General features: G+C 54.5%; 1 protein-coding gene across 5 annotated transcripts in view; it reads right to left on the reverse strand.

Annotated features, from left to right (window-relative positions):
• Positions 1-27,109, reverse strand: part of GMDS (GDP-mannose 4,6-dehydratase) — a 434,734-nt gene that overhangs the window by 230,277 nt on the left and 177,348 nt on the right. For all 5 annotated transcript variants that reach the window (XR_014809429.1, XM_084967197.1, XM_021099749.2 and 2 more), the window contains 2 exons: positions 7,673-7,865; positions 6,846-6,950 (listed from right to left, as the gene is read on the reverse strand). Coding sequence is in view for 4 of the 5 variants with exons in the window: in XM_084967197.1 (XP_084823323.1) it covers positions 6,846-6,950; positions 7,673-7,865 (298 nt within the window). In the remaining variant the exon portion in view is untranslated. The remainder of the gene's footprint in view (positions 1-6,845; positions 6,951-7,672; positions 7,866-27,109) is intronic.

Raw genomic sequence — 27,109 nt, forward strand, 5'->3', positions numbered from 1 at the left:
ATTTGCTAGCCGGATTGGCAAACACTTGGTAATTTTTCACAGATGGTTGTCTTTACAAACACGCACATACAGAAAGAGGCGTGCTCTCTGTCCATTCGGGTGAGATCAAAGGAGGGTCCAGCTGCCCCCGGAAGCACTCGCGTGTGCTTTCCCGCGAGGTTTGACTCTTCCCAAGGGAAAATTCCCACACCCGTGAGCCTCTCGCGGCACCCCTGCTACAACCCTTTGCCCCAGAAGAGGGTCTCAACCCCATCTCAACGGCTGTCCTTCGCCGAAGCTGGGCCAGGCAATCCGCCGCTCACTCCCAGAGCAGAGCTTTCTTCTGGTAATAACTGATAACAAAAGAAAAAAGCACTCATCTTCCAGGGGAGAGAAGGGCATGTCCCCACCCTGACGGGAGCCTGTGGACCAAGGGCACCGGCCCAAATGGTGACCGGCGCTGGACTAACAGCTCTGCTCCCTGGCTTCCCTGACTTGGGTCTGACCTGCAGCTACCACAACACCTAAGCCTAAACAGTGTCACCGGTGCGATTCACATCATTTATTTTCTGCCGTGCTTAGGGACATGCTCGCTAAAGCTCTAGGATGGACTTGTCGCAAAGTAAGCGTGATACGGTCTTACAGATGACATTCGTCTGGATGTGGGGACCGCGACATCTGGGGCGGGGAGACCTGTCACCCTCTGCACAGCTGGCGCCACTCCTAAGGACCCTGGGCTGAGGGCACCTGTGCTTGAGATGCAGCCTGCCCCTCCCCCACCACAAGATGGGGGCTGCAACCCCCTGCCTGGTGACAACCACGAAACACGTCTTCAGACACCACCGCACGTCCTGCAGGGCACGATCTTGCCCTTCCATCCGCTCCTCCAGCCCCAGCTGAGAGCCAGGATCCCGGGGCATCAATCCCCTCTTCACAGCAATGCATAAAGGACAGTCTTGAGAAAAAATAAAGGGGAAAGGTATCCAAAGTTTTACAACGACTTAAGCAGTAAACTTTTTCATGAGTCACAGTTTTTTAAACATCTGAAGATTAACTTAGGATAATAAATACAGTGAGGCACTTTAAAAAGCAAAACACTTGGCAGTTAAAAAAAAAAAAGGCTCAAGTCTAAAACTTAAAACCACAAGTTCATGAACCTTAAAATGCCAGATTCTCCCAGGCAGGTGAATCCTGTGTTTAGACTGGTACGTGTGGTTTCTTATGAAGCCCGTATTTAAGGAATGTGCCCCAGCCTCTAAAAACGGCTGGACACCTAAACAGCAGCAGGACACGGTCCCTTTGTGGGGGTCCCCAACTTCACTAGGCGCATCTTTGAGGTGCTCTATCACTTCTTACTGCCACGAGCTTTTCAATGCATTGCGTATTCACTCTTTTTCTCCTTGCCGGCTCCTGGTGAGCTTCAAGGTAAACTTTTTGTTTCATATCATGTCTGCACTTGATCATAAAACGAATGTTTCCTCATGATTATTTCTGCTGAACATCTGGAAGGCATATTGCATTTAACCAAATTAATTCATGTCATTAGCAAAGAGAAGGGACACGCGTCCTTCTGCGGGCAAGCGGCAGTTCTGCCCGGGAGGTGACCTGCTCTGAGTCCAGCTGGAAACGTGTCCACGTGCTCGTTCACAGACGTGAGCAAGGCTCACATCTTCCCACCGTGCCCGGGACCATCCCCACCTCAGCATCAGCAGCTGTCAGTGCTGTGACCTTGGACGGCCCGTTCCCAGGCTGCTTCAGTTTCCGCACGGAGGAGAGGATGGGTGGGAAGGACCTCTAAATCCCTTTCCAGCTCACAAATCCTCGGGAACCTTGGGGAGAATACACACAGGCGGACGTGGACTGTTCATGCGCTTTGAAAGCTCTTTCAGCCGCGAGGTTCTGCTGGACAGCACAGGGGGCCGCAGCCAACCACGTACGAGAGAGCACGAGTGACAACAGCATGAGAAACAGAATGTGCGTACATACATACATACATATACATACATACATATATATACATACATACATATATACATATATATCAACATACGTAGACACATGTACGACTGGGTCACTTTGCTGCACAGCAGAAATGAAAGGAAAATTGTAAATCGACTGTAATAAAACATTAAAAATAAATAAATAGAAGCTCTTCCACAGAAAGGGATACGACCCAATGGGGAGCATATATTTTCAACTAAAAAATTTAAAAACTAGAAGTATGTATAAATTTCCAAACACATAAAAATGTGAAAGTTAAACGAGTTTGTCAAAATTGTCTTAGAAGGACCTTTAGCGTATTAAATCGGTACGTCAAATGCAACAAAAACGGCTCAGAGGTACAATAACTTCCTTAACAGGCTTGCTGTTAACATTCTGATGTGTAGCATATCATCTCAGATTTTATTACTGATAAACAATATATCTGAAAAAAAAACACTTCTTTTCACAAGCTACTTTAAAGTAATTAAAACATTTCTCAGTATTTTTTTCATAGTTCAATTTACACTGTTAACAATTTTGTGACCTCAAGCTTATTAACTGATTAGCTTTTCAAAGAACCTTAGCAACAAAAGCCAAACATTGATTTTTGCACACGGCAGTCTCCTCACAGAAACGTACCAGGTCTAGACAACAAACACAGCCTTTGTTGCTTGCGTAAAGCACACAGGAATCCGTATTTCCAACAGAAAGCTGTGGCCACCGCCACACTTGCGGCAAGAACACCACGTGTCCTTCTGCGCGTGCAGATACAGAAACATGTAAATGAAGCAGATACAGAATCCCACGTTTGGAGAAACAATAGCGGAGGAAAAGCTTTTCCAGAAACATGTCCAGTTTGGGGCACTTTATAAAGCAACCACTCTTTTAATGAAAAAGAAAAGGACTTTTCTATTTTAAAAACCTGAGTGCTTTTTTGGAGGAACCTCCATACTGTTCCCCACAGCGGCCGCACCCATTCTCATCCCACCAGCAGGGTTGGTGGGGTCCCGTCTCCCCACATCCTCTCCAGCATTTACTGTAGACTTTTCGACGATGGCTTCAGAAAACTAAAAACAGAGTTGCCATGGGATCCAGCAATCCCACTTCTAGGCCTATATCCAGACAAAACTAGAATCTGAAAGACCCAAGCACCCCAGTGTTCACTGCAGCACCATTCGCGCTACTCACACGTGTCAGACACAGAAGCGACCTAAATGTCCGCCGACAGATGAATGGACAAAGAGGATGTGATACATACACACAATGGAATACTACTCAGCCATTAAAAAGAATGAAATAATGCCATTTGCAGCAACATGGATGGATCTAGAGATTATCATACAAAGTGAGGCGGAGAAAGGCAAATACCATATGGTATTGCTCATATGTGGAACCTAAAATATGACACAAACAGACTTATCTATGAAACAGAAACAGACTCACGGACGTAACGAACAGACGTGTGGTTGCCAGGGATGGGGGTGGAGGAGGGAAGGACCGGGAGTTTGGGTTACTAGACAGAAACGAATATATATAAAGCAGGTAAACAGCAGGGTCCGTCTGCACAGCACAGGGGCCGTACTCAGCATCCTGAGAAAACCGTAACGGAAAAGAATATGAGAAGAATAGGAAACACGCACATAATATGCATATTTTACCCACATCACTGAAGCACTTTCCTGTGCACCTGAAACTAGCATGTTGTAAGTCAACTCTACTCCAATAAACTTATAATAAAAATTAAAAACAAATAAACAATAATAAATAATAAGTTGAGGGCTTAGGAATAAAAGCGCCATGCTAATGGTTGTGCCCGCCATCGCGCACCCCGAGCAGGGCCATTCACAGAACGTACAGTGACGCGCGCACACTCGTGCCCCGTGGACACCTGGGTCTGGAATCCCAGCTGTTCCTCACCGCTGATTTGCAGAAGCACAAGGGCAGAGGCCATCCTGCACCCCCCCCCCCCGAGAGGGACCAGAGGGTGGGCTGGGGCAGGGGCCACGTCCTCAGACCAGGGCTTTCTTCACCAGCCCCCGCCCCTGCCCCCCGACTCTGAGCCCCAACAGGTGATCCCAATCACCTCTGGGGGTGCCGCAGACTTCTCATCACACGACAAAGCAAGCGTCCTTAAGAGGACAACCGCAGGGCCACCAGGTCCCCTGGGTGCCACCTCAGGACCTCGGTGAAGCACAGCGGAACCCCGGCCCACTGCCACCCCTTGGAACTCTGCCAGGATGGGTTACTGCTGACTGGGGGTGACGTTCAATGTCCACTGGAACTCCCTCTGTAAGACTGCCTTGCGGTCTTGGGAGAAACCCCTGCTAAACCCAAATGAAAGTTTCCGGATGTTGAGGATCCAACTCTCCCCCCGGGGGGCGGAGGGCGGGGGGACGTTTCATTAAAGGGCCAGACAGTAAAAACCCGGGGCTCTGCCTCCTCAGGCCTCTTCTGCGGCTGACGCGTGTCACCTGGGCGTGGCGGGGCGCCAATGACACTCCACTTGCGCAAATCAGCAGGTGGGCTGGGTGGGACCCAGGAGCCATGGTGTGCCAGCCTCCGGTTTAGCATATCTTTATACTAAAGAATGCCTTCCCCATGCGTTCTGAAGTCAGAAATGCCCACGGGATGTTATTCATGCAGTCAAAGGGGGCCAAGCAATTATTTTCGGTTACCAGAGGAAAGGCACATGTCCCCCAAGGGTTGATCCACTGGGCTCTACTGAACCGGGCATTCGGGACGATGCACCTTAGATTGAGACGCCCCACCGTCCCATCAGAACAGAAGTGTGCCTGCGGCAAGAGGGCAAAAGAGCAGTGGTGTCCAAGCAGAGGCTCAGCTTCAGACAGAAACTCAGTACCGAGCCGGTGCGCAGCCGAGGACGGTCACAGGGAATTCTGTGCGTTTACTGAAGTGTATCGGCCCGCGTGTTTACTTCAAAACAGCTGGCTACCAACTGCTCTGTATAAAAACAAGCTAGGATACACTTTACGGCACAGGGAATACAGCCAATGTTTTACAATAACTATAGTATCTACTGAATTCCTACTAGCAGATAGGCACTGTTTTAAATGCTGAAGACTTGCGAATATAGCACAGAGCCTACCATGAAGGAATTTTCATCCTGGCAAAGAATCTCCTCCAAAAATAAAACTGTGACAAAATAGTTATTCTATTATTGGATTAATTTAATATGACAAGTCACTTGCAAGTTTCAGGAAATGCTATCAGTATTAAGGATTAGCTAGCTCATCAAACAAGTATGGCATCATTTACATGTTTATTTTCATTATTTTTCATTAATTACATAAACAAAATGAAAAATGAGACAGCACTGGCTTTCAGGTCTATAACGAAACAAAACAAAGCGGTGTTGCTACAGTCAGGTTTTAGCACACATCTAACCTTAGATGTGGACCGTTAGGCTCGGAAGAAGGCTTCCTGCACGTCCGAGACAGACGCTGGGAACATTCCTGGAGGAGTCTGAACAGCGGCCTGAGGACAGGCCGGGAAACATTTTCCTTTCTCCTCACATCTTCCTCTACTGTTTGCTTTTCTTTTCAATAAAAAAAGAAGTATTGCCTTTAAAATAAGTTTTTTCAAAAGTGGTTAACCTGGGCAGAAAGCAGTTCTCACCAGGCGGTAAGCAAACAGAGGGCGGACTATATGTAAATGCATCTCCTGCTCTAGAGCGAAGCGTGTCCTTCCCTATCCTAACCTAACCCCCAGCTTTTAGCTGGTGTTTTTTGCAGATGGGAAAGCGGAGGAGGAAGCACAGAAAGGCAGACAGCCTGCGTCACGGCGTTTGTGACTGGGGAGGCCGGCACCTCGGGTTACCGAGCCCGTCCAACCCCCGCGCCCAGTGCTGGCGGGGAGGGCAGTGGCGACCGGGCTGCGCCCCGCGCCCGCCCCCGCCCGGACCCAGAACCAGAAAGCAATGTTCCCGGCTGCCTTCACTGGCTGTCCCTTCTGACAGCAGAGATGACAGGCTGGGTTCTCAGGCTTCAACAGACCATCGTGGGAATTCCTGACTTACGCAACTACAAAATAAAAACGTACTGACACTACACATACCAGCGTGAATGGCACTTTAATCTTTCCTCGTGACTTGCTGGTTTAATGATGTGGCTGCACAGTCACATAAAATTTCAGCGAAGAAGTTATAGGCATTACTAATTGTTGGGCATGAAACAACATATACCTGTGGATTTCTCATTCATTCTCAAGCTGAAACGCTAAATGACAGTGAAATTGAATGAAACGTCTTAGGTGATACAGATAACGTTTCCTTTGTAGCATGCACAGGTTTTGCAAAGATTTCTCGTGCTCCAGTAATTCAGAAATAACGAAGGGAGGAGACATTTTCTTATTTAAAACCTAATATTTGGAACAGGAGCGTTGGCAGGTTGTTAACAACCTCAGTGAAAACCACAAAAAGGCAACAAGCGCTGTGAACAAATACGGTTTTCGGAAAAGAACCGCCGTGTCCCGAACACAAGGAGTGATGTCAAGTTTATCTGAAACAGACCCGAGAGGCCCAGTGACTCCTGGGGGTTTGTTTAAACGCAGCGAGCATCCAGCTGACTCAGAGCAGAGACAGAAAGGCTCCGCCGTGGCGCCAACGCGCGTGGGTGACCAGCCCTGGGCCCTGCTCTGCCCTTGGACACCTCCCGACACGCAGGCCGCAAACACGCTGGATGAGAGCCACCTACGGCATCGCCGACTCAAAACCCTGACTGGGTCCAAGAGCACGTCTTCCTTTACCACCTGGGACGCTCAGACAGGGACATCGGACGGGAGACGCCCCCCGTGTACAGGACGAGGGCACAACGCTCAGCACCCTGCTGCCCAGCCCGGGCCCCTCCCCGGGCACCTGCACCCACCTCTCCTGGGGCTCTCGTGATTGAAGAGGATGCCGTTGACCGCGAAGAGGTTGTAGGCCTCCCGGAAGTTCACCACGATCCAGTAGGCGTAGAGCTTCGCCGCCCCTGTCGGAATTTGTTTTTAAAGCAAAGAAATGACAGCAGTTACTACAAAAGACAGCGATTTTTCACTCAAACAAGTAGCAGCTTGCCAAGTGAGCAACTTGTATCAAGACAGGAAAAAAACAGAATCAAAAGCGAGGCTCCTTTGCCCGTAGATCATGTGACAGGGAACTTCAAACTCCTTGCTTCTGGAATAAGCAGTTCTTGCCGTCACAAGGCCATTCCCCTCGGGCGTGTGTAATACATCATCACACGGGCCTTTCTTATCAGGTCTTCGCCCCTTTTCCTTAGTTTTAAGGAATTAGGCGGCGGAACAGGCGGGCTCTAAATATCGTGGTTGCTTTGCCATTTTCTCACCGGAGTCTTTCGACACGAGAAGCAATGGACCCTCGGTGAAGAGGCTGACGTCAGGGAGACGTCCACCAGGGAAGCGGCATCACAACCCCGAAACCGCATCTCGCTAGCCCGAGCTCACGACCGTTCAGTAAAGACTCGTGCTGGATCTAACCTTCCTCCTGGCGTGGTCTGCACGGAAGGGTGAAGTGAGGCGGTAACTTCACCCCAAAGGCCGTGGCAGCCAGTCCTTGCACTTGCAGCATGCAGGCGCGCTGCTGGACAAGTGCAGTCCCTTCAGCCTTATCCCAACGCCATCCCCCAGCAGGTGGCGGCAGCCGAGGGACGGGCAGAGGCCTAAGGCAGAGCCACCCCTCCGCGGCAGGTCTCACCGTACGGCGACCGGGGGTAGAAAGGCGTGGTCTCCTTCTGCGGGGTCTCCTGCACCTTCCCGTACAGCTCGCTAGTCGAGGCCTGGTAGAACCTCACGGAGCCGATCAGGCCACAGGTCTTCACCGCATCCAGAAGCCGCAAGGTGCCCACTCCATCCACGTCCGCGGTGTACTCAGCCAGGTCAAAAGAAATCTGGAAACAGCGGCAGAAAAGGGGCCACGTGACCGGGTGGGCACCAAAGACACCGCAGGCCGAGGCCCCGCCACTTCTCCGACTTGGAGGCACCAGGTGTGTGAGAGAGCGTTCTTCTCTAGAAGCAGGACGAGGGCGGGGATGGCACCTACTTCTAACATCAAGCGGCTGGAAAATGCCTCCAGAAATAGGTGGCAATAACCCCGAGGGCCATGAGGGCGCTGCGCCTCACAAGCCTCGGCCTGAGGCCGGAGTCCCTTGGGGCCCTGGTTTGCAAAAGGCAAACCTCTGCTGCTCGGACTCTCCCGGCTGTGCCTAAAACACTCAGGCGGCACCCATCTCACGAGAGGCCTAGGACACGCTCACTGCTCGTGAGTCCCAGCGGCTTTCTCGGCCCAGAGACGGTCGAGAACATGTGCTTTAGGATACATTTGATTTTGTTGTTGTTGTTGCTTTTTAGGGCCGCACCTGCGGCAGACGGAAGTTCCCAGGCTAAGGGTCGAATCGGAGCTGCAGGTGCCAACCCACGCCACAGCCACAGCCATGCCAGATCCTTAACCCACATGGTGAGGCCAGGGAACAAACTCGAGTCCCCGTGGGTATCAGTCAGGTTTGTATCCCACTGAGCCACGACGGGACTCCAGGACACACCTGATTTTAAAAAAGATTGTTTTCTATTTGTAATTAAGCTCTAAGATGACTTTTTAGGATATCATATTACACACATCGCGTATCTTTGGATGACACAAGCCCGTGAACACAGCAAGATATGGAGTCAGATGACCTCTAAGAAGAGGCGGCTAAGGAATAATTTGTGTCTCGACCACTTTCTTCAGAAGTAAAAGCGGCTGATGTGCTTTTTTCTTAAACGAAGGGGAAGCACAATAAATAAATTAACCTAATATTTAAGTCTTTGTCCCTGGTTTGTCTGCTGGTGAGACGCGGCGGGGCCCTCTGGCTGCGGTGAGGGCGAGCTCTCCCCCGGAGGCCGCTGTGGCCCGAGGGCGGTCACTGGCCCGGGTCCGAGGGCGCCCCCAGCGGCGCTCTAGACCGTGCACGTTCAGGGCGGCCAGGGAGCTTCCACGCCGGCCGGCAGGGGCGGGGCCTGGCTCGGACCCGAGTCACTGACTCAGACCGCAGCCTCAAGACAAAAGAGAAACAAGCTTATTTCCTTTGCCCGCAGTCTCTCAAAGCCAAGAAAGCAACATTTGGGGCTGTTTTATTCTTTTTATGCAACAGTTTATTGCAATAAAATTTACATACCATAAAATTCACCCTCTTAAAGTTTACAGCTCCGTGGTTTTTGGTATAGTCACGGCCTCATACAACCATCACAGCGTCGGGTTCCAGAACACACGCTCGCATCCCCCACAGGAAGCCTGCCTTTAGCAAAATCACCTCCCCTCCACCCACCCAGGTGGGCAGCGCCGGTCCCCCTCCTGTCTCCCGGTGGCCTCCTGGTCTGGACGTTTCGCACAAGTGGGATCGCAGACCACGGCCCTTGGGGCGAGCTTCTTGCACCGTCCGCGCTTCCGTCTCTCCCGGGCACCCAGAGTCAGCTGGCAGCACTGGGAACACTCTCAGGAACGGGCAGCTCCTTCCCACTCTCACCAGCATCGAGTGAGGGCCCAGTTTTCCCAGTCTGGCCTCCCCAGCACTCACTGTGGTCCGTCTTTCTGGTTGCAGACGTCCTCGTGGGTGTGAAGTTGTATGTCATTGTGGGTTTTTTTTAAACTGAGATATAATTGACATATTATATTAGTTTCAGGTGTTCAGCATAATGATTCGCTCTATGTATATATTCCAAAATAACCACCACCATAAATCTAGTTAATACCCATCACCACCGTTATAAAATTTTTTATGAGAACTGTTAAGATCTATTTTCTTAGCTACTTTCAAACATACAATACAGTATTCTGAGCGACAGTGGCCACGCTGTACGTCACGTCGGCACGGCTTCTTCATTGTGCCTGTGACCCCCTCTGCCTGTCTGCCCCCACTGCTGCTCTGGGAACCACCCACCTGTCCTCTGTCCCCACGAACTAGGTGTGTGCAGATTCCAGATCTAAGTGAGAGCTCTGACTGATTTCACTCGGCACATGTCCTCAAGGGCCATCCACGTTGTTGCAAGTGGCGGGACGTTCTCCTCCTGATAGAGACCCATATACACACACACAGACACACACACAGACACACACATCTCAGCTGCCCTGCCCACGCGTTCATGGACGCACACCGTGGTCGCTGCTTCCGCATCTTGGCTCTCGTGAGTCACACTGCAGTGAACACGGCAGCACATCTATCTTTGCTAGTTAGTGTTTCCCTAACTTCTGGTAAACACCCAGAGATGGAGTTTCTGGATCATAACAGCAGTGCTATTTTTAACTCTTTGCGGAACCTCCATGCTGTTTCTCACAGCGGCTGCACCAATTTACATCCCCACCAACAGGGCAGGAGGCTCCCGCTTCCCCCAGCCTCACCAACACCTGTTCTCTGCGGTCTTTTTGATGATGGGTGTTCTGACAGGTTGGGGTGGTACCTCACTGAAGATCAGTGATGCTCAGCATCTTTTCAGGTGCCTGTTGGCATCTGTATGTTCTCTCCGGAAAGACATCCATGCATAGGCTTTGCCTATTTTGTTTTTTAAATCTTTTTAGGGCTGTCCCTGCAGCATGAGGAGGTTCCCAGGCTAGGAGTCGAATCGGAGCTGCAGCTGCCGGCCTACACCACAGCCACAGCCATGCAGGATCCGAGCTACGTCTGTGACCTACACCTCAGCTCACGGCAATGTCGGACCCTTAACCCACTGAGTGAGGCCAGGGATTGAACCCACATCCTCATGGATGCCAGTCGGGTTCATTGGCCACGACGGGAATGCCAACCTCTGCCCATTTTTTAATTGGACTGTCTGTGTGGTATTTTTCTGTTTGCTATTCACTTGTACAAGTTCTTCATATATATTAACCCTTTAACAGATACATGATTTGCAAATATTTTTCCCATTCCATAGGTTGTCTTTCCATTTTGTTGAAAATTTGGTTTCATTTCTTTGCTGTGCAGAAACTTTTCAGTTTGACGCAGTCCCATTTATTTTTGCTTTTGTTGCCTTTGTTTTTAGTGTCAAATCCAAAAGAATCACTGCCAAAGTTGATAAAGTTTACTTTATGTTTTCTTTTGAGTCTTGTGGTTTCAGGTTTTATGTTCAGATTTCATCCACTTTGAATTTTTTTTTCTTTTTTTTTTGTTAGGGATACACCTGCAGGACATGGAGGTTCCCAGGCGAGGGATCAAATTGGACCTGTAGCCGCCAGCCTACACCACAGCCACAGCAACGCCAGATCCTTAAGCCACTGAGCAAGGCCAGGGATTGAACCTGCATCTTCACAGACACTGTGTCAGGTTCTTAACCCACTAAGCCACAACAGGAACTCCTAAAATTTTTTTTTCGGCCACAGTGTGCAGTCGGCTCAATGTGGAATCTCAGTTCCCAAACCAGGGACCGAACCCCAGCTGCAGTGGTGAAAGCACCAGGTCCTAACCATGAGACCACCAGGGTCACTTCAGTTGAGTTTTGTGCAGGGGATAAGATGGCACCTTCTTCTGCATGGGGCCGTCCAGGTTTCCCAACACTGCTTACTGAAGAGACTCCCACTCCCCACTGGGCATCCTCACCTCTTTGGCTGTTCCCTAGCTGACTCCATGTACGTGGGTTTATTTCTGAGCTCTCTGTTCTGCTCCCCGGCCCTGTGTCTGCTTTTGTGCCGGGGCCATGCGGTTTGGATCAGCGCAGCTCCGTGACACCGTCTGACATGAAGCCTCCAGCGTGTTCCTTCCTGAGATTCCTCTGGCTATTTGGATCCTGCTCCGCCTTCTCTCCTCCTAAAAACCCCAAAGCCTCTCACCGCCGTCCAGCCGGCCTGCACGCTGCCCAATCCTCCTCCTCTCGGGCTTGCTTTACCTGACCCTTCTCACTCTCTACCTCCTGTGCTAGAGCGAGGCCCTGGCGGCAGGGAGCCTCCCGCTCGTCCCAGGACGTGTCGGATGGGCGGGGATGGCCGCCAGAGGTAAATGCCAAACATGCAACTATCGCGATAAAACTTCAGAAACCAGCAAAAAGAGTGGGCTACCAGCAGAAGGTGGTCACGTGACAGAACCAAGACAGGTGCAACTTCAAAGAGCAAGACAGAGGAAGCTCTATGTGACCCTCGATTTTGCGGCAAAGCGAGCAAAGCTATTAATCAAGGACAGTAAGGCGTCGGTGTCCTTGTGGCCCAGGCTCTGAGCAGAGGCCCTGGGGCAGAGGCCCAGCAGCAATGGGAGAGGCCAGCGCGGGCCAGAGGGGCTGCTGCTGGGGGCCCCCTGGAGCAGGTCTGTGGAGCACGAAATGCGGGAAATACGAAGGCGCAGCCCCCAGCCCGCCAGCCCTGCGGGTGCAGATCAGAAAGGACAGGGAAGGGGCCACAGGGACTGAGGGGCACAAAGTCGGGGGCTGGGGGCAGACACTTGGAGGAGGGAGAGACGACAGGAACAGAGCAAGGACGGGCTCAGGGAGGAGACGGCCTGGGTGAGCAGGTGACGGGGGTGGGCCGTCCTAAGGGCTCAGAAGGACAGACCAGTGCCCCAGCCATGTCTGGGCAGTGAGGCAACGCCAGCCCAGATGGAGAAGAGGAGAGGAAACGGAAGCGCACACTTTTTTTTTTTTTTTTTTTTTGTCTTTTTTTTTTTGCTATTTCTTGGGCCGCTCCCGCGGCATATGGAGGTTCCCAGGCTAGGGGTTGAATCGGAGCTGCAGCCACCGGCCTACGCCAGAGCCACAGCAACGTGGGATCCGAGCCGCGTCTGCGACCTACACCACAGCTCACGGCAATGCCGGATCGTTAACCCACTGAGCAAGGGCAGGGACCGAACCCGCAACCTCATGGTTCCTAGTCGGATTCGTTAACCACTGCGCCACGACGGGAACTCCAGGAAGCGCACACTCTTAAGTGTCAGCAGAAGGCGCTCTGGAGGAGGCCGTCCCCAGGGGCCCTGGGGAGCCAGCGATGATGCTAGAACAGAGGCTGGGCATCACTTCCGCTGGGCCCGCTCACGCTGCACTCATTCCCAGTCCCAGTTCCATCTGCCTCCGGCCCAGACCAGAACCTGTGCTTCCGACCTTCATAAGCCCAAGTTTATATGTTTTCTCCTTACTTTACTGCAGTTATATTTTTGGTCAAAAACATTCATAATGATAATCTGAAGCATCGAACAATCAAAAGGGTGATGAGTTCTGGCCATCGCCAGACTAGACAACCGTCACGTCTGCGTGAGCCTTCGTGAGCTCAACAGAAGTCAGTGAGCAGTTAGTTTCCATTACGTTTGCTGAAACACTCAAAGTCGACGAAGGACTCCAGGGGGTCAGAACTTCCATGCTGTGTGGACAAGATAATCCCCACGTGCTGCGCACCCTGGCGACTCCCCTGGCAGCCGCCACCACCCCACACTGCTGGTGCCCGCGCCCCGGCCCTGCTCGCCCCCACTGCGCAGCGCACAGTAGGACAGGAACACGTTCAGGGAGCAGACGAAGGGCACGTTTTGACCTCTTTCACCCCAAGGACAGGCTGCAGGGTTTCTGGTCCCCGGGGGCCCTAAGCGCTGCCCTCCTCCAGGGCGCGGCTCTGCTCCGAGGTCCCCACACCTGCCAGTGCCCAGCTGGCTGCAGTCTCACGGACATTCCTTCAGTTTGAGAGCCTCCAGGTCTGACGTGCTGGCTTCGCCACCACTTCTGTGACAGTCCCTGGGTCACAACACTCTGCCACTTTCTGTACACTCCAAGAGTCCCTGTCCCATTCCTGAAAATGTTCTTGCTTTCCCAGGTAAGATCACAACTCAAAAGAAGGGTAACAATTAAACTAAACTCCTGGTTTGCAGAAAATCTTTAATTTAAAAATACTGTGTGATTCGATAAGAAATGAGCCACATCAGATATCTCTTTCCTGCCTATTTTTTAGGGTTCATCAGCTGGTAAAACACAAAGAAAAAACCCAGTCCTTCAAGAGGTTCCTTGGGGATGAGCAGAAATAAACAAAGCCACTTCACGGAAGTGACTACATTAGGGCACAGAACCAGGGGCCTGCAGGTCCACGGACAGAACTCGGGCGTGGGGATCGATCGGATGAGTGAAAGCGATAGCTTCGTTTCCTCTAAGGTCTTCCTTCAATTCTGAGTGTGAGCAACAGCGTTGGACACGGCAGCAGGGGTGCTGCGGGGGCAGAGCCCCAGCCCGGCCAGGCCCACCCCGGGTTCTGCTGTACACCACAGTGCGTCATCATGTTACTGCGGCACAAACCTGACTTTTAAACACTGCGACAGCCACAGGTGAATCGAGTCGGTTTGCTCCAACACCCTCAGTGCCGTGCTTCATCCTTTACCAGCTTATCCTTCGAGCGCCCACTTCTCCTGAGCCGTGAGGGGTCAGGGCACAGGAAAGGGCTGCTGTCCGCTGGGGGCAGTGACAGGGCGTCGGGATCTCAGGATGCGCTAACGAAGCAAAGCCTGCGCCTGCCTGAGAACCCACGGGCAGGTCTAACAAGCTCCCTCCTGCAGGTGCCGCCTGCAACAGCTTCGCCCTCTGCATCACTCCTCAGACCTGCCTCGGGGACCAGGCAGCCAAACCACAGAAGCCCCTGAGGCATCCATGAGACCCCGGAGTTGGGCACAGGCGGAAAGTGAATAACCAAATCAGCTTTGAGCTCTCTTCCGGTTACACTTGAATCTTCTGAATCCTTGTGGTCGCGCACACACGACGCCATCTGGGTCCTGAAGCCCTGGGTTGGCAAGAGCAGCAGCACAGGGAGACCAGAGGACTAGGGAGGGCTGGGCACTTAACCAAGGCGTTACAACTGCTTGCTGAAGATGAGCCAGTGATGACTACAGGGTTTAATTCCAGCTGCCAGTCACACTCAGACGATGGGAATGTGAGGCGGGACAGAGCCACGCGCAGGCATTTCAGGAGGAGCGTCCGCTGTTACCATAAAGCCTCACTTTTATCGCAGGACCGCTGTCAGGACGTGTGGAATGGTCGCCACCACAACACGGGAGGTGGAATTAGCGCTCACCTTCGCATCTAAATGGCTAAGCATTCTTTAGTGAACAGACCTTCTAAACAACAACAACAAAAAAAAGAGAGCGCGGGAAGCTGAACGGTTTAGTGAGCCTGCGAAGCTTCTGCGTGCTGCAGGTGCGATGACACAGGCCGCTGTTTTCCCAGGGAAGCGCTTGCTAAGATGGAGCAAAGGGAAGCTTCTGGCAGGGAGAGAACTCAGGGAGCTTGAACCCCACGGCAACTGGCACGTCCGAGTGGCTGTGCGTCACAGCTTAAGACTGATTACAGAACGACCTGCCACCTGCGTAACAAACTGCTTTCTGTCCTTTTGGCCTCCTACTTTTTCTTCCCGAAACAGCATATGGTGTATCTATTTTAGAAGGAATAGTGCACAAGGAAAAATATGCGACCGTTGGGGGAAATGTACGCAAAGGCTTGTTTAAGAACCGGAGGAGGAGTTCCCATCGCGGTTCAGCAGGTTGAGGGTGCAGCCCCATCCCCGGCCTCACTCAGCAAGGAAAGCATCCAGCGTCCGCAGCTGTGATGTAGGTTGCGGATTCGGCTCAGATCCGGTGTTGCTGTTTCTGTGATGTAGGCCTGCAGCTGTAGCTTCAATTTGACTCCTGGCCCAGAAGCTTCCATATGTCACAGGTGCAGCCATTAAAAGAAAAAAAAAAATAACAGAACCCAGCAGAACCTGCATGGCCCCCTAAGGACAAAACCGTGCAGTTAGGACAACAGAGTCACAGACAGCGTCTGATGCTCACTCCTGAGTGGTTTTACAGAGACTCTAACTGCCACCAGAGGGACAGCTACCTGCATGGTGAGCACACTGCATCCACGACAGAAGCTGCTCCCTCCTGGGCAGTGCTGAGTCTGGCCAGCACCACTCCAAGGACCGCCCTCAGGACAATGGGACTCACACGATCGCTCCCAGTAAACTCTCCATCTGTGGGCACCACACCAACTGCAGCTTGCTCCACCCGTATATGTAAACAGGCAACCACGGCCGTCAGCAAAGGGATGCTAGGGACCACGGCCACACCCTGCCTCTGGCACAGTGCCCGGTGTGCGCAGGAGCAGGTTCAGAAGAGGGACCCTGGCCCCTGACCCCCCCGAGGGGAATGACGGGACAGTGGGGAGCTGAAAGCAGCTCTTTTGCCCCTTCTCTGTGTGCTCATTTCTGTTCCCCTCTAACCTTGAAAGGACCGAATTAACCTGCTGATTCTTTTCACAGATAAAAAAGAAGAATGAAGAATTAAGCAGGTAAGAAATGACTAGTCCTTGACCCCACAGGGCCCCCAAGCCGCACAGGCAAGATCACATCTAGAGGAGCTCCCGCTGTGACACCGTGGGTTAAGAATTCGACTGCAGTGGCTTGGGTCACCGTGGAGGCTCGGATCCCATCCCCGGGCCAGGCGCAGTGGGTTCAAGGATCCCGTGTGGCCACAGCTGTGTCTTGGATTCAGTCCCCGGCTGGGGAACCTCCCAATGCTGTGGGCGCGGCCACTTATAGATCAATCAATCAACGAATGTCCCATCTAGAGTCGGCCAGTCTGCCCAGGGTGGAGAGGAATCAGAACCAACCTCCCGGTCGATTTGCTGAGTGAGATTCTTCCTCGCTTTCCCCGAAAAGCTGTCCCGGCCGAGCAGCGTCTTGGGAGGAGGTCTGGACCCGAGTCCGCCTTCTCCCCAGGCTGCCACCTTCCTGGACCCAGCACCTCTCCTTCCTCCTGACGCCCGCCTCTCGGATTACTGGCTTCTGGGCCCCGAGCAGCCAAGCCCGAGCGCAGTAAGAGGAGCGCCTCCCGAGGGAGCCGGCGGTTCTGCTGAAGCTCCTTCACCGGAAGCCCGGGACTGGCCAGCAGAGCAGGCACATTCACTAAGCGGGATCATCTAGAATGATGCCCAGGAAAGAACCAGGGGCTCAAGGACAAGAAGGCCAGGTCAGCACGTGCAGCAGTGCTGCGGGAGGGCTGCCTGCCAGCTGGGCTGGGAGAAGCCCCGGAGGGGCAGGCGGGGGCCACGCTCTGCCTGCGGCTGAGGACAAGGGTCTTCTCGTCCCCAAACTGCTACTCAAGCAGGTGGGCAGAACGGCGGTCAATGGGAGCTGCCCTGATCTCAGAGAAACACTAAAGTGCAGACACGTTCCTGAGGCTGACGGGCGCCTGAGAAGTCACACGTAGCCCCCAGCCCCTCTGACGGGAGTGTCAGCAGATCCACAGAGGTAACTGACAGGCCCTCGAGGGGGCCTCAGACGACAGCTGTCATTTTATAGGAATAAATCTTGCAAAGAATCGATGTGCAGTGAGAGGCGGTCGCGGCAGGAAACAAAGTTGGCCCGTGGGAGCTGCTCTGCGCATCACCTGTGCCCACGTCTCTGGGGAGGAGGAAGCCCGGGGTGGGGGCGGCGGGGACGCCCCCAGGGTGCACAGGCCTTGATGCCCGACTCAGCGAAGGAGTCACAGGACCTCTGCCAGGAGGAGAAACCTCTCTGTCTCAAGTGACAGCAGGGGCTCCCTGCTCCCTCTCAGGGCCCTGCCAGAGCCCTCACCCCAACAGACGGGAACTTCCAGGCAGAAACTAAAGGCAGGAACAAAAACGTACAAGCTGGGAGAGCAAAACGCAAAACGCAGCCCCTGCCCACGGCTGGTTTAGGGACTGTCTTTACGGAATGTCCGGAAAACATTCTGGAAAGGAGGTTCCCTACGAACCGCCCCAGCGTGCGCTGGTGGTTCCAGAGAAGGGCGAGGCCCAGCAGAAACAGCTCACGGCCAGGTCTGCGGGGCTCGGCGGCTGGGGACGGGCCAGACCTTCACACCGGACCATCAGAGACGAGGGAGGACACGGACTCGGGCCACGTCCCCAGAGCTCCGGCTGCTCCCAAGGGACCGAGAACAGGCGGCGTCTCCCGGAAGAGCAGCGCCGCTGGCGCCGGGGGCAGGGGTCCTGGGGGCCACCCCGTGCGAGGTCCTCGGGGCCTGAGGGGTCCAGGACGCCAGGAAAACGCTCACAGGGACAGGGCGGCTGTCATATGGGGAGAGGGTAGACAAGAGCTGGACTTCTCAGGCCTGTGCCCTCTCCGCCGGGAAGTGGTACGATGACTAAGGCTTTGAAAAATAATAAAGGACTGAAGAGAAAGGTCATAAACCGGCTGGTTAGGAGCCGCGGCCTGAAGGAGGCACACCCTCCATTTAAGGGTGATTAGGCGCTGAGCTGACAGAGGTCTGCCACGCAGCAGCGGAGCGCTGTCTGCAAAACAGTTTGCTCAACCCACCTCCTTTGCAGCAACCCATCCTCTTGGGAGCAGACCGTGCAGAAAAGGAACCGTGAACTTTAGAGGCAGGGACCGACCCCGTCCTGCTCTCCACTGGTGCCCAGCCCAGCGTCTGGCACTGGGCAGGTCTCTGCTGTCTCCGGAGGTCACGGGTGAGACTGAGCAGAGGAGCTTGGGGCCACCAGACAGGGCAGAAATCCTCAGAAATGACAGGGGTTCAAAACAACCCTTCGTCTCTGATGCCTTTCCCTAAATCCCACAGGTTAGTTGGAAAGAAGCACCATTTCCACAACAAACCAGCGAGATAAAGACGCGATGTCAACGGGAGACCAAGGCAGGTGGCGGGATGCCTCAGTCTCCAAACACCCCTGACGAGAGCAGCACAGTCGGTCACGCACACTGGCTTCGCACAGCATGCTTAGAGCAGTATCTTTCTAGAACAAAAACATGGGGAAGGTAATAGCTACCGGCTTTCAAAACGTGAAAAAAAATGCTATGCTTTCATATCTTTTTCTACATTGAAACCGCTGCGTCATCTAAAATTTAGATTTTACAGGAAAACAAAGGTCACACTGGACAGGATACAAGTCTTATTTTCTTTTGAACGTCGTCCAGTGAGATACTTGCTGCGTGTAGGTCAATGTCTATTCCCTTGAGGTCTGTGAGCTGGTGTCAGAAAGCAGGGACCCGGGGGTGGTGTGGGGGGCAGAAGAGAATGAGGGGCTGGCCCGAGGCAGGTCAGACACACAGACACACAAAACCAAAGGGAAACTGATGTCAGCGGCAAAGAGGAAAATACGCAGCATCCAAGTCAGAGTTTAGTGGGGAAAAGAAGAACTAGAATTTGTGAGTTCTCAGGAGCAGAAAAATACTAACTTGTTTTGATAGTGAATCCCTCGGGTAAGGAGAAGCCGCTTCTGTTTGTATGACGGATAAATGGGAAACAAGAAGAAGCTGATGCTGCAAGTTACCAATAACAACCAATGAAAACACTACAGCTCTAGTCCTTATTGTGTCAACAACCAACAAATCCGTCTCTCTAAGCAGCAGTTTCTTTCTCGGAAATAAAGTCCTTTCCAGCCCTGCTGCTTCTGCCGGCCTAAAACTATGGGTTTTTCTTTGTTTTAATAGAAGGTGAAGTTGTCTAAAGCAAGAGGCACAAAGCTTCACGTGGTGAGACCGACCGACTCCCAGCATTAGAGCTGGATGGGAGCTCGAAGCCACCCGCAGTTCTGGACTAGACTATTACAGCCGCTGGCTGGGGGCAACCACAGGACCGTCAACAATAGCGACAGTACAGAGATGGGGGGGTTCCTATTGAATGCGGGCCTGCAAACCAAAGTTTTAAAAAAGAGTATTACTGTTAAAGAGAGAACCAAGAAGATCCACAACTCGAGGGAGAGTTTACTCCAGAGGAAATGAAGATAATACTGCATTCTGAAAATGACCTGAAACTGTTTCTCTTTAGTATCTCTGCAACACTGACTTTCTTGAGAAAAAAAAATAACATCTGCTAAAAGCAATAAGTAATTTTTAAGAAGAGGCAAAAGGAAGAACAAGAGTCAAAAAGACTCAACATTGTTCTAGGAATAAAAGCCTGGAAAACCCCAACTATGACGACTGAAGAAGAACAGAAGTCTTTAGCAACAGCACAGCCGGAACAGGTGCCAAAAGACCAGTGGATCTTGTGTGGACCTGGTCTCTCTTCAGTCCTCAGTATCTGTAGCAGGGTCAGGATGCGGCCAGAAAACGCACAGGTTCAGCGGAAAGGGGAGCCGGGGGACGGGCAATGAAACAAGAAGATCTGGGCTCCCAGCGCTGGGTGGGGTCGCCTGCCAGTGTGGAGACAGCCTTGCAGGAAGGGGGCCAGCCGCCCCACAGTGCCGCCTGCAAGGCGCCTCTGCATCTGAGCAGAACCACGGGGCTTCTCTGGTTTCCGGATGCCCAAAGCTCAGGCATATTCACGACAGTGTGAAAAGCAGACAAGCGAGCAAACGAGTGAGTGCCAGCACTCTCGAGGGCCAGCACTTTCGAGTTCCAGCATTTCTTATTCGAAAGAGCATCACATCGCCTTCCTGTGAAGACACGACAGTAAGACAAGGCTTTACGTCACAGGTCACCTGCACACGATGTTCCTTGCATTCTTAAAGCTGACCCAGACAGAGACCTTAGCTGGGAGATCCAGGGCAAAGTGAGAGGCTGTCACCTGCTCCACCTCCCTGGAAGGGTCACAGCTGCTCCGGGGGTGAACTCTGCAGGGGCACGTACGGTGTGAGCAGGGCACCCTCACCAGCACCAGTGCTGCGACACGGCTCCTCCTACCACCCTGAAGACCTGGAACTTTCGATGTGGGAGCGGCCGCGACATCCCCCAGGACCCTGCCTCCCGCTACCTTAAAGAGGCCGAGAGGGCACGAGGAGGTGAATTACAAAGAAGGCTGCCTGACGCTTACAAGGGCGAGCTGTGCAGGACCCCACGTGCTTGTCGTCAGCCCGTCTCCGCACCTGCTGTGGGAAGGCCAACGCGGAAGCGAAACGGGGGAGAAGGAGCTGCTCGCTGAGACGGCCAGACGCAGTGACTCCAGCCGGGGCAGGGAGCTTTGATCTGGCTGTTCCCGGCCATTTCTTCGGGGATCCGGGAGCTGCCAGGGATATTCTCTGAAAGCAGCTGAAAGTGTTCGGCTTCAAACGACAGGGACGTGGTGAGTGAGGCGCCGGGTGGGGATGGAGGGTAAGACCGAGCGGCAAGCAACCCCCCTTCCCTCCCAGGCAGCATTGCCGGGAAGCCCCGCACCCGGAGCCACCACTAGGCCCCAAACAGCAGGGCAGCGCCCCCTCCTCGGGGAGTGACTCCGGGGCCCTGGGCACCTCTCACACGAGCCAGCGCCGCTGTGCCAGAGGCCCGAGGGCCGCTCGAAAGCCGGGAGGCCGGAAGGGCTTGAGAAGTCACAGGAGGACGTCGGACCAAGAGGCAGAGAGGGCCTTTCATCCCCTATTTGTGTCAAGGGCAGAGGAGGCCTGACTAACGTGGGAAAGGAACTTTTAAACCCCTTTCGACTATTCTGGGTTCCCTTCCATTTATACACATGATGCAAAATACACTCGGAATTCAAAAGCCCCCAAGGCGCGTGTCTGGGGCTGGAAGTTTCCCGCTTTGCTTTACTTCCCTCTTTTCCCCTCGTACACTGAGTCGTAGCTGCACGCCTCTCGTCCGCTCTTCTTTAAACACGCTGCTTTGTTCCGGGACCTGTTCACAGAGCAGCGCTCGAGGCCCAGCACCGCTCGAGGCCCCAAGGAGGCGGCCCTGAACCGACCACACACCCGCCTGCTCGGGGCTGACTCTCCCGGGCCGGGGGCCGAGACCAGACGCCCTCAGGAAGGAGACGCTGGAAACGCGAGGGAGACGCGCTCGGGGAAAGCAGGCGAGGAGACGGGAGCGCGGCTGCCCGTGCGGACGAGGCCGGGCTTTCCTGAGCAAACGCGTGAGCACCGGACCCCTCGCGGCCCCCAGAGGCCGGCTGAGGGACGCCACGGGGCCGGCCAGCCGGCGTCTGAGACCAGCCCCGGGCCGGACGCCAGGCCCAGCGCCTGTCCAGCACTTGGTCATCTGAGCATCATGACACGTCTGTGAGTCAGAAACTGCCATGGCACCTATTTCACATCTGGGAAAACGCAAGCTTCGGGCAATTAAGGAGCTCGCCCAGGTCCCAGCAGTGAGTAACCGAGCTGGGGCCAAGGCCGAGGAAAAGACAACCGCCACGGGAAACACCCGACCCCCCAGCGGCACCCTCACATTCACGTTTTCATAAGCACACGCCCGCCACCCAGAACGGGCGGCCTGTTTCTGTGCAGTTTAATACCAGGATGACACCCGCTTTCTTCTAAAAGCCGGGTGGCCGTGATTTAGAACTAGGTGGAGTGTGACAGCATGTTTTTAGGTTGTTCGCCGTAATTTGCAACATCTTTGTCCATACGTGCACTACTGCAAGCCATAACTTAATCTTCACACACACCTACGTAGCTGGAGAATACACCTAAAAATACACAAATCCCACTTTAAAAAGGCTGGAGAGGCAACAATACATCCTCAGAGCCATGCGCCCCTCCTTCCGCCCAGCCCCACCTCGTCTGCCCCGCAGGGACTCCAGACCTTCGAAGCTGCTCCCTGGGGGCTCCAAGCCCAGCCCGGGGTGCCCCCCCCCCAGGGCACAGCACCCTCACGCGGCTTTTGGAAGCTTAGGCAACACCTCACCCCATGCACTGAACAACAGAGAATGATTCTCCACGACGTGGAGGCAGAGCAGAGTGACCTGAGTCACGTAATGAAACCATCAGTGTTGAAAACAAAATACAAGAAAACCAAGACCTTTAAATAAAAAATGGACTTTAAAACATGCTAAATGTTTCTTAGCTGGCTTTGAAGAAGGGGTAGGATATAGACACCGGCACGGAAAGAAAGAATTAAGATAAGTGAAGAAAACCACAGACCTTCCAGAACCCCCAAGCAGACCCGGGGGCAGCACGTGTGACCAGCAGGGGCTGGGCTGGGGGGTGGGCAGTGAGGGCGGAAGGGGGTCTCCTGGCCCATGGAGGGTGCTTCCTAAGGGCCTCAGAGCAGAGGGGGTGCAGAGCTCAGACCTTCTCACAATCGCGTAGGAAGTTAATGAGAGATCATCCCACGAGACAGACCCGACGTCTTGGACGGTCCGAGGAGAACCCGCCAGGTTACAATCCAGGGGCTGATGCAGCGCTTTTGAGGAGCCGCAGTGTCGCCATCAAAGAAATGGACGGAGCCCCATCATCAGAGCCCCAGAGCTGAGAAAGGGCGTCCTCCGGGTGTGGCGGTGGGTCAGAGCGCCAAGGCCAGGGCGCAGGCACCTCGCAGCAGAACGGCGGGGGCAGGGAGATGGAGGGCCTGCCCTGGGCCAAGAAGGAAGCCCCGGGATTCCCGGAGGCTTGGCTCTCACACTCAGCGTCTTCACGCAGAGGGAAGCTTTCAACTGGAAACACTGACACTGAAAACTCTCAGGAGTCCAAGAGACCTTGTCTAGTCTGAAAAAAACATCCTCCAAGTGTCTAGAGGACCTCGGGACGGGACCGCCACCTGTCCCCTGAGGCCCCCACAACTGGGGCGGGGAGCCGGCTTCCAGGGCAGGGACTGCTGTAGGGTGCCGAGAGGGGCCTCCCCCGGTCCCCCGGACCCCCGCACGGGGCTTCAGAAGCTCTCCGACAAGCAGAAACACCCATTTTAAGCTACAAGGTGCTGGGGAAGTGAGTTGCTTTCCTGGATAACCGAAGGTTAACAATACCCATATCTTTCAATTACTCGCATTTCTAAAATGCTCCCCTGCCATCTAAAACCCAGCAGAAGGATATAATTCAACACAACCAGCAAGTGTTCTCGCTTGGGGACCACGGCGCTCACGCGCGTTCTCTCCCTGCAGAACAGAGAGGACAGGCTCCCCAAACCCGCGGCACCCCCACCAGCCCGTCCACCCCACCCTGCGACCTCTGCTGCAGTCTGTTCCGCGCACTGAGCACTGCCTCGCTCCCAAGGCCCCTCCCGACCGTCCGTCCTTCCCGTGGCCCCTAAACCCCAGGAGCTGACTTCCACCTCCCCCACTGACACCTGTGACGCCACCTTATCAGGGGGCGCACTGCCCCCTCCACCAGGACCCTGCACAGCGGAGGTCTGCAAGCACCTGCCGGGCCGTGGCGGGAGGAGCCCCACGAGGAGAAGGCTCATCAGCCCCAGACAGAGTGTGCGGACAGGACACTCTGCGCCCCTCTCTTCAGAACCACACCTGCGCCCGCCTGCTCTGCTCCTCCCTCTGCTACGTGGTCAGACACCGCCTTCTAAATGAGTGTGGGTCTAGGTTAACTCTGATGGCAGATGCTTCTTTTCATTTATTCTCCAGACCACACTCTGTGCTGAGTCCTCTGAGAAAGAAGAGAGCAAAAAGGGTAAGAGGTTTGTATGCGTTCAAAAAAATTTTTTTTAAAAATTACAGACAGGAGTTCCCATCGTGACGCAGCGGAAACGAATCTGACTAGGAACCATGAGGTTGTGAGCTGTGGTGTAGGTCAAAGATGTGGCTCGGATCCCGAGTTCCTGTGGCTGTGGTGTAGGCCGGCTGTTACAGCTCCGATTAGATCCCTAGCCTGGGAGCCTCCAGATGCCGCGAGTGCGGCCCTAAAAGAAGCAAAAAAATAAAATAAAAAAAAATACAGACAAAGACTTATTATTAGTCATGTCTGGAACTTAAGTGGATTCCACTTTAAAAAGCTAGTTCTGACTGCCAATTTCCTGTGTCCTCCCAGCCCAGCGGGACTGTGACAAGAAGCCGTCCTCCTGGGCCTCTGCCTCTCACTCCACCCCCTCCCCCTCCGGTCCTCCTCTGACCCCCTCCCCCTCTCCTCCTGACCACCTCTGACCCCCCATCATCCTGACCACCTCTGACCCCCCCTCCTATCCTCCTCTGACCCCCTCCCCCTCTCCTCCTGACCACCTCTGACCACCTCTTCCCCCTGTCCTCCTATGACCACCCCCTCCTGTCCTCCTCTGACCACCCCTTCCCCTCCCCTCCTGACCACCTCTGACCCCCCCACCTTCCTGTCCTCCTCTGACCACCCCTCTCCCTCCTGTCCTGACCACCTCTGACCACCTCTTCCCCCCCCCTCGTCCTCCTCTGACCACCCCCCTCCTGTCCTCCTCTGATTCCCCGCTCCTGTCCTCCTCTGACCCCCCCCGTCCTCCTCTGACCCCCCTCCCCTCCTGACCACCTCTGACCCCCCCATCATCCTGACCACCTCTGACCCCCCCTCCTGTCCGTGTCCGACCAGCCCACCCCCACCTCCACCCACTCCCATCCTCCTCTGACCCCCTCTCCCCTCCCCTGCTGACCACCTCTGACCACCTCTTCCCCCTGTCCTCCTCTGACCCCCCCCTCCGGTCCTCCTCTGACCCCCCTCCCCCTCCCCTCCTGACCACCTCTGACCCCCCCACCCTCCTGTCCTCCTCTGACCACCCCTTCCCCTCCCCTCCTGACCACCTCTGACCCCCCCACCCTGTCCTCCTCTGACTCCCCCCTCCTGTCCGTGTCTGACCAGCCCACCCCCACCTCCACCCACTCCCGTCCTCCTCTGACCCCCTCTCCCCCTCCCCTCCTGACCACCTCTGACCCCTCCCCTCCCCCTCCCGTCCTCCTCTGCCCCCCCCACCCCCTCACTGTCCTGATACTTGTCATGAGGACCTAAGCTCCCGGCTTGAGAAGGAAACGGAGACAGACCTGTGGCATCTTCCACCACAGCACCTGCTGTGATGAGCAAGGAGAGCGCATGAGAAAGAACGGACTTTAAGGGGGTCTCATGAGGACAGTATAGTCAGAGCCTGAGTAGTTCTCCGGTTCATTCCATCCGTACTCAGAGTCTTTGACTCCCAGGTCATTTAAACCCACACTGCTGACGTGATTCTCCTGTTCTTTTTCCACTACAACACATTCGAATCTTCCTCCCTAAACACACTCGCCTTTCCAGCTGTAACTGCTCAAGCACGACAACCCGGGAGACGGTGAGGGCCACGGAAGCTGGGGGCTGCCACCAAGACGTCCCCAAGCTTTTGGAGACCACGACTCGCTCTGTGCCATGGGGCCACGGGGAGGCAGAGGGAACACTGGAGCCCCTGTCCCCATGCCTCTGATGGTTAAGGAAGCCTGTGCCCCCCCAGATCCCAGATGGGCTGAGCACAGGGAGGGAACAGGCTGTGGGGTCCCCCCAGAACCCCAGACTCTGCCGCGTCTCGTCTGGGGGAACAGAAAAAGTCCACTCCACCCCATCAGTAGCTGCCAGGTACTACACACCTGTCTGCAGAAGGCTGTGCACCTGGCAAGATTTCAACACCCAGCACTGGCCCTCAGCAGAGCCTGGGCCTCGCTGGGTCCTGGGGCCCTTTCCTCCTCTTCCCCCCCACCCCGGGCGGCCAGCCTGTGACTCTGCTCTGGGGCCCTGGGCTCCCAGGCCTCGCTCTGCGCCCCCTCCAACCCCACCCCAGCACCTGTGAGTGGGAGCGGAGCCCCACCCGGTGCAGGGACACTCCTGGCTCCTGCTTCACTGCTGGGGGCCGGTTTCAGTTTCCCGCCTTTTCATGACCTTTGCTCCTCTGCCTAACAACCCACTGGGTCACCGGGTGGCAGGGGACACAGGCTGATTCAGGCCTCACTTGCCAGGGTGAATTCCTCAAGGGGCCTAGGCAGGAGCAGCTGTACCCACACTGGTCCCTGGGGGAGTCTGGCTCTGGCACGCTGCCCTCCCCACCAGCCTCCACCAGCAGCGCTCCCTGCGGTCTCAGTGCTGGGCTTCCTCAGGGGGTGCAGTCCTCCAGGCCCGCGAGAGGTCCTTACTCCAGGGCTGCCCTTTCTCTCTGCCCTTTGTCCCCAGTCTCGTCCCCTCCAGGCAGGGAGACTGTCGCGATGAGCTGGGGGTGGACTCACAGGAAAGTGACAGGAAAGCTAGAACGAGAAGCTTAAACAAGATGAAAGTTGCCCTTCCACTTACCTAAGTCTACTGGCCGAGAGCAAGGGTCGGGGTGGCAGCCCCACAGTGGCCAAGGCCGCCATTTCCTTCTACTGCTGGTCATTACATGTCTGGTCCAAAGCGGCTGCCAGGATTCCTGCCACCCCATCCACCTTCCCGCCAAGAGGAGTCGTCCCCTCCCCTCTACACACGCACGCCTGCACACATATTTTCAGCCCGTAGTTCGTGTCACTGCTACTTAAAAGTAATTTCCTGGAATGTAGTCACGAGGCCACGCCCAGGATAAGGGGAGCTGGAATGTGACCATTATAGAAGACCTTGTACTCAGATAAAACTTCGGAATTCTAGA

The sequence above is a fragment of the Sus scrofa genome, chromosome 7, assembly GCF_054392235.1.
Source record: "Sus scrofa isolate SSC_HxYL_T2T_F1_AM1 chromosome 7, Sscrofa_HxYL_maternal_Yorkshire_Landrace_v2.0, whole genome shotgun sequence".
NCBI lineage: Eukaryota > Metazoa > Chordata > Mammalia > Artiodactyla > Suidae > Sus > Sus scrofa.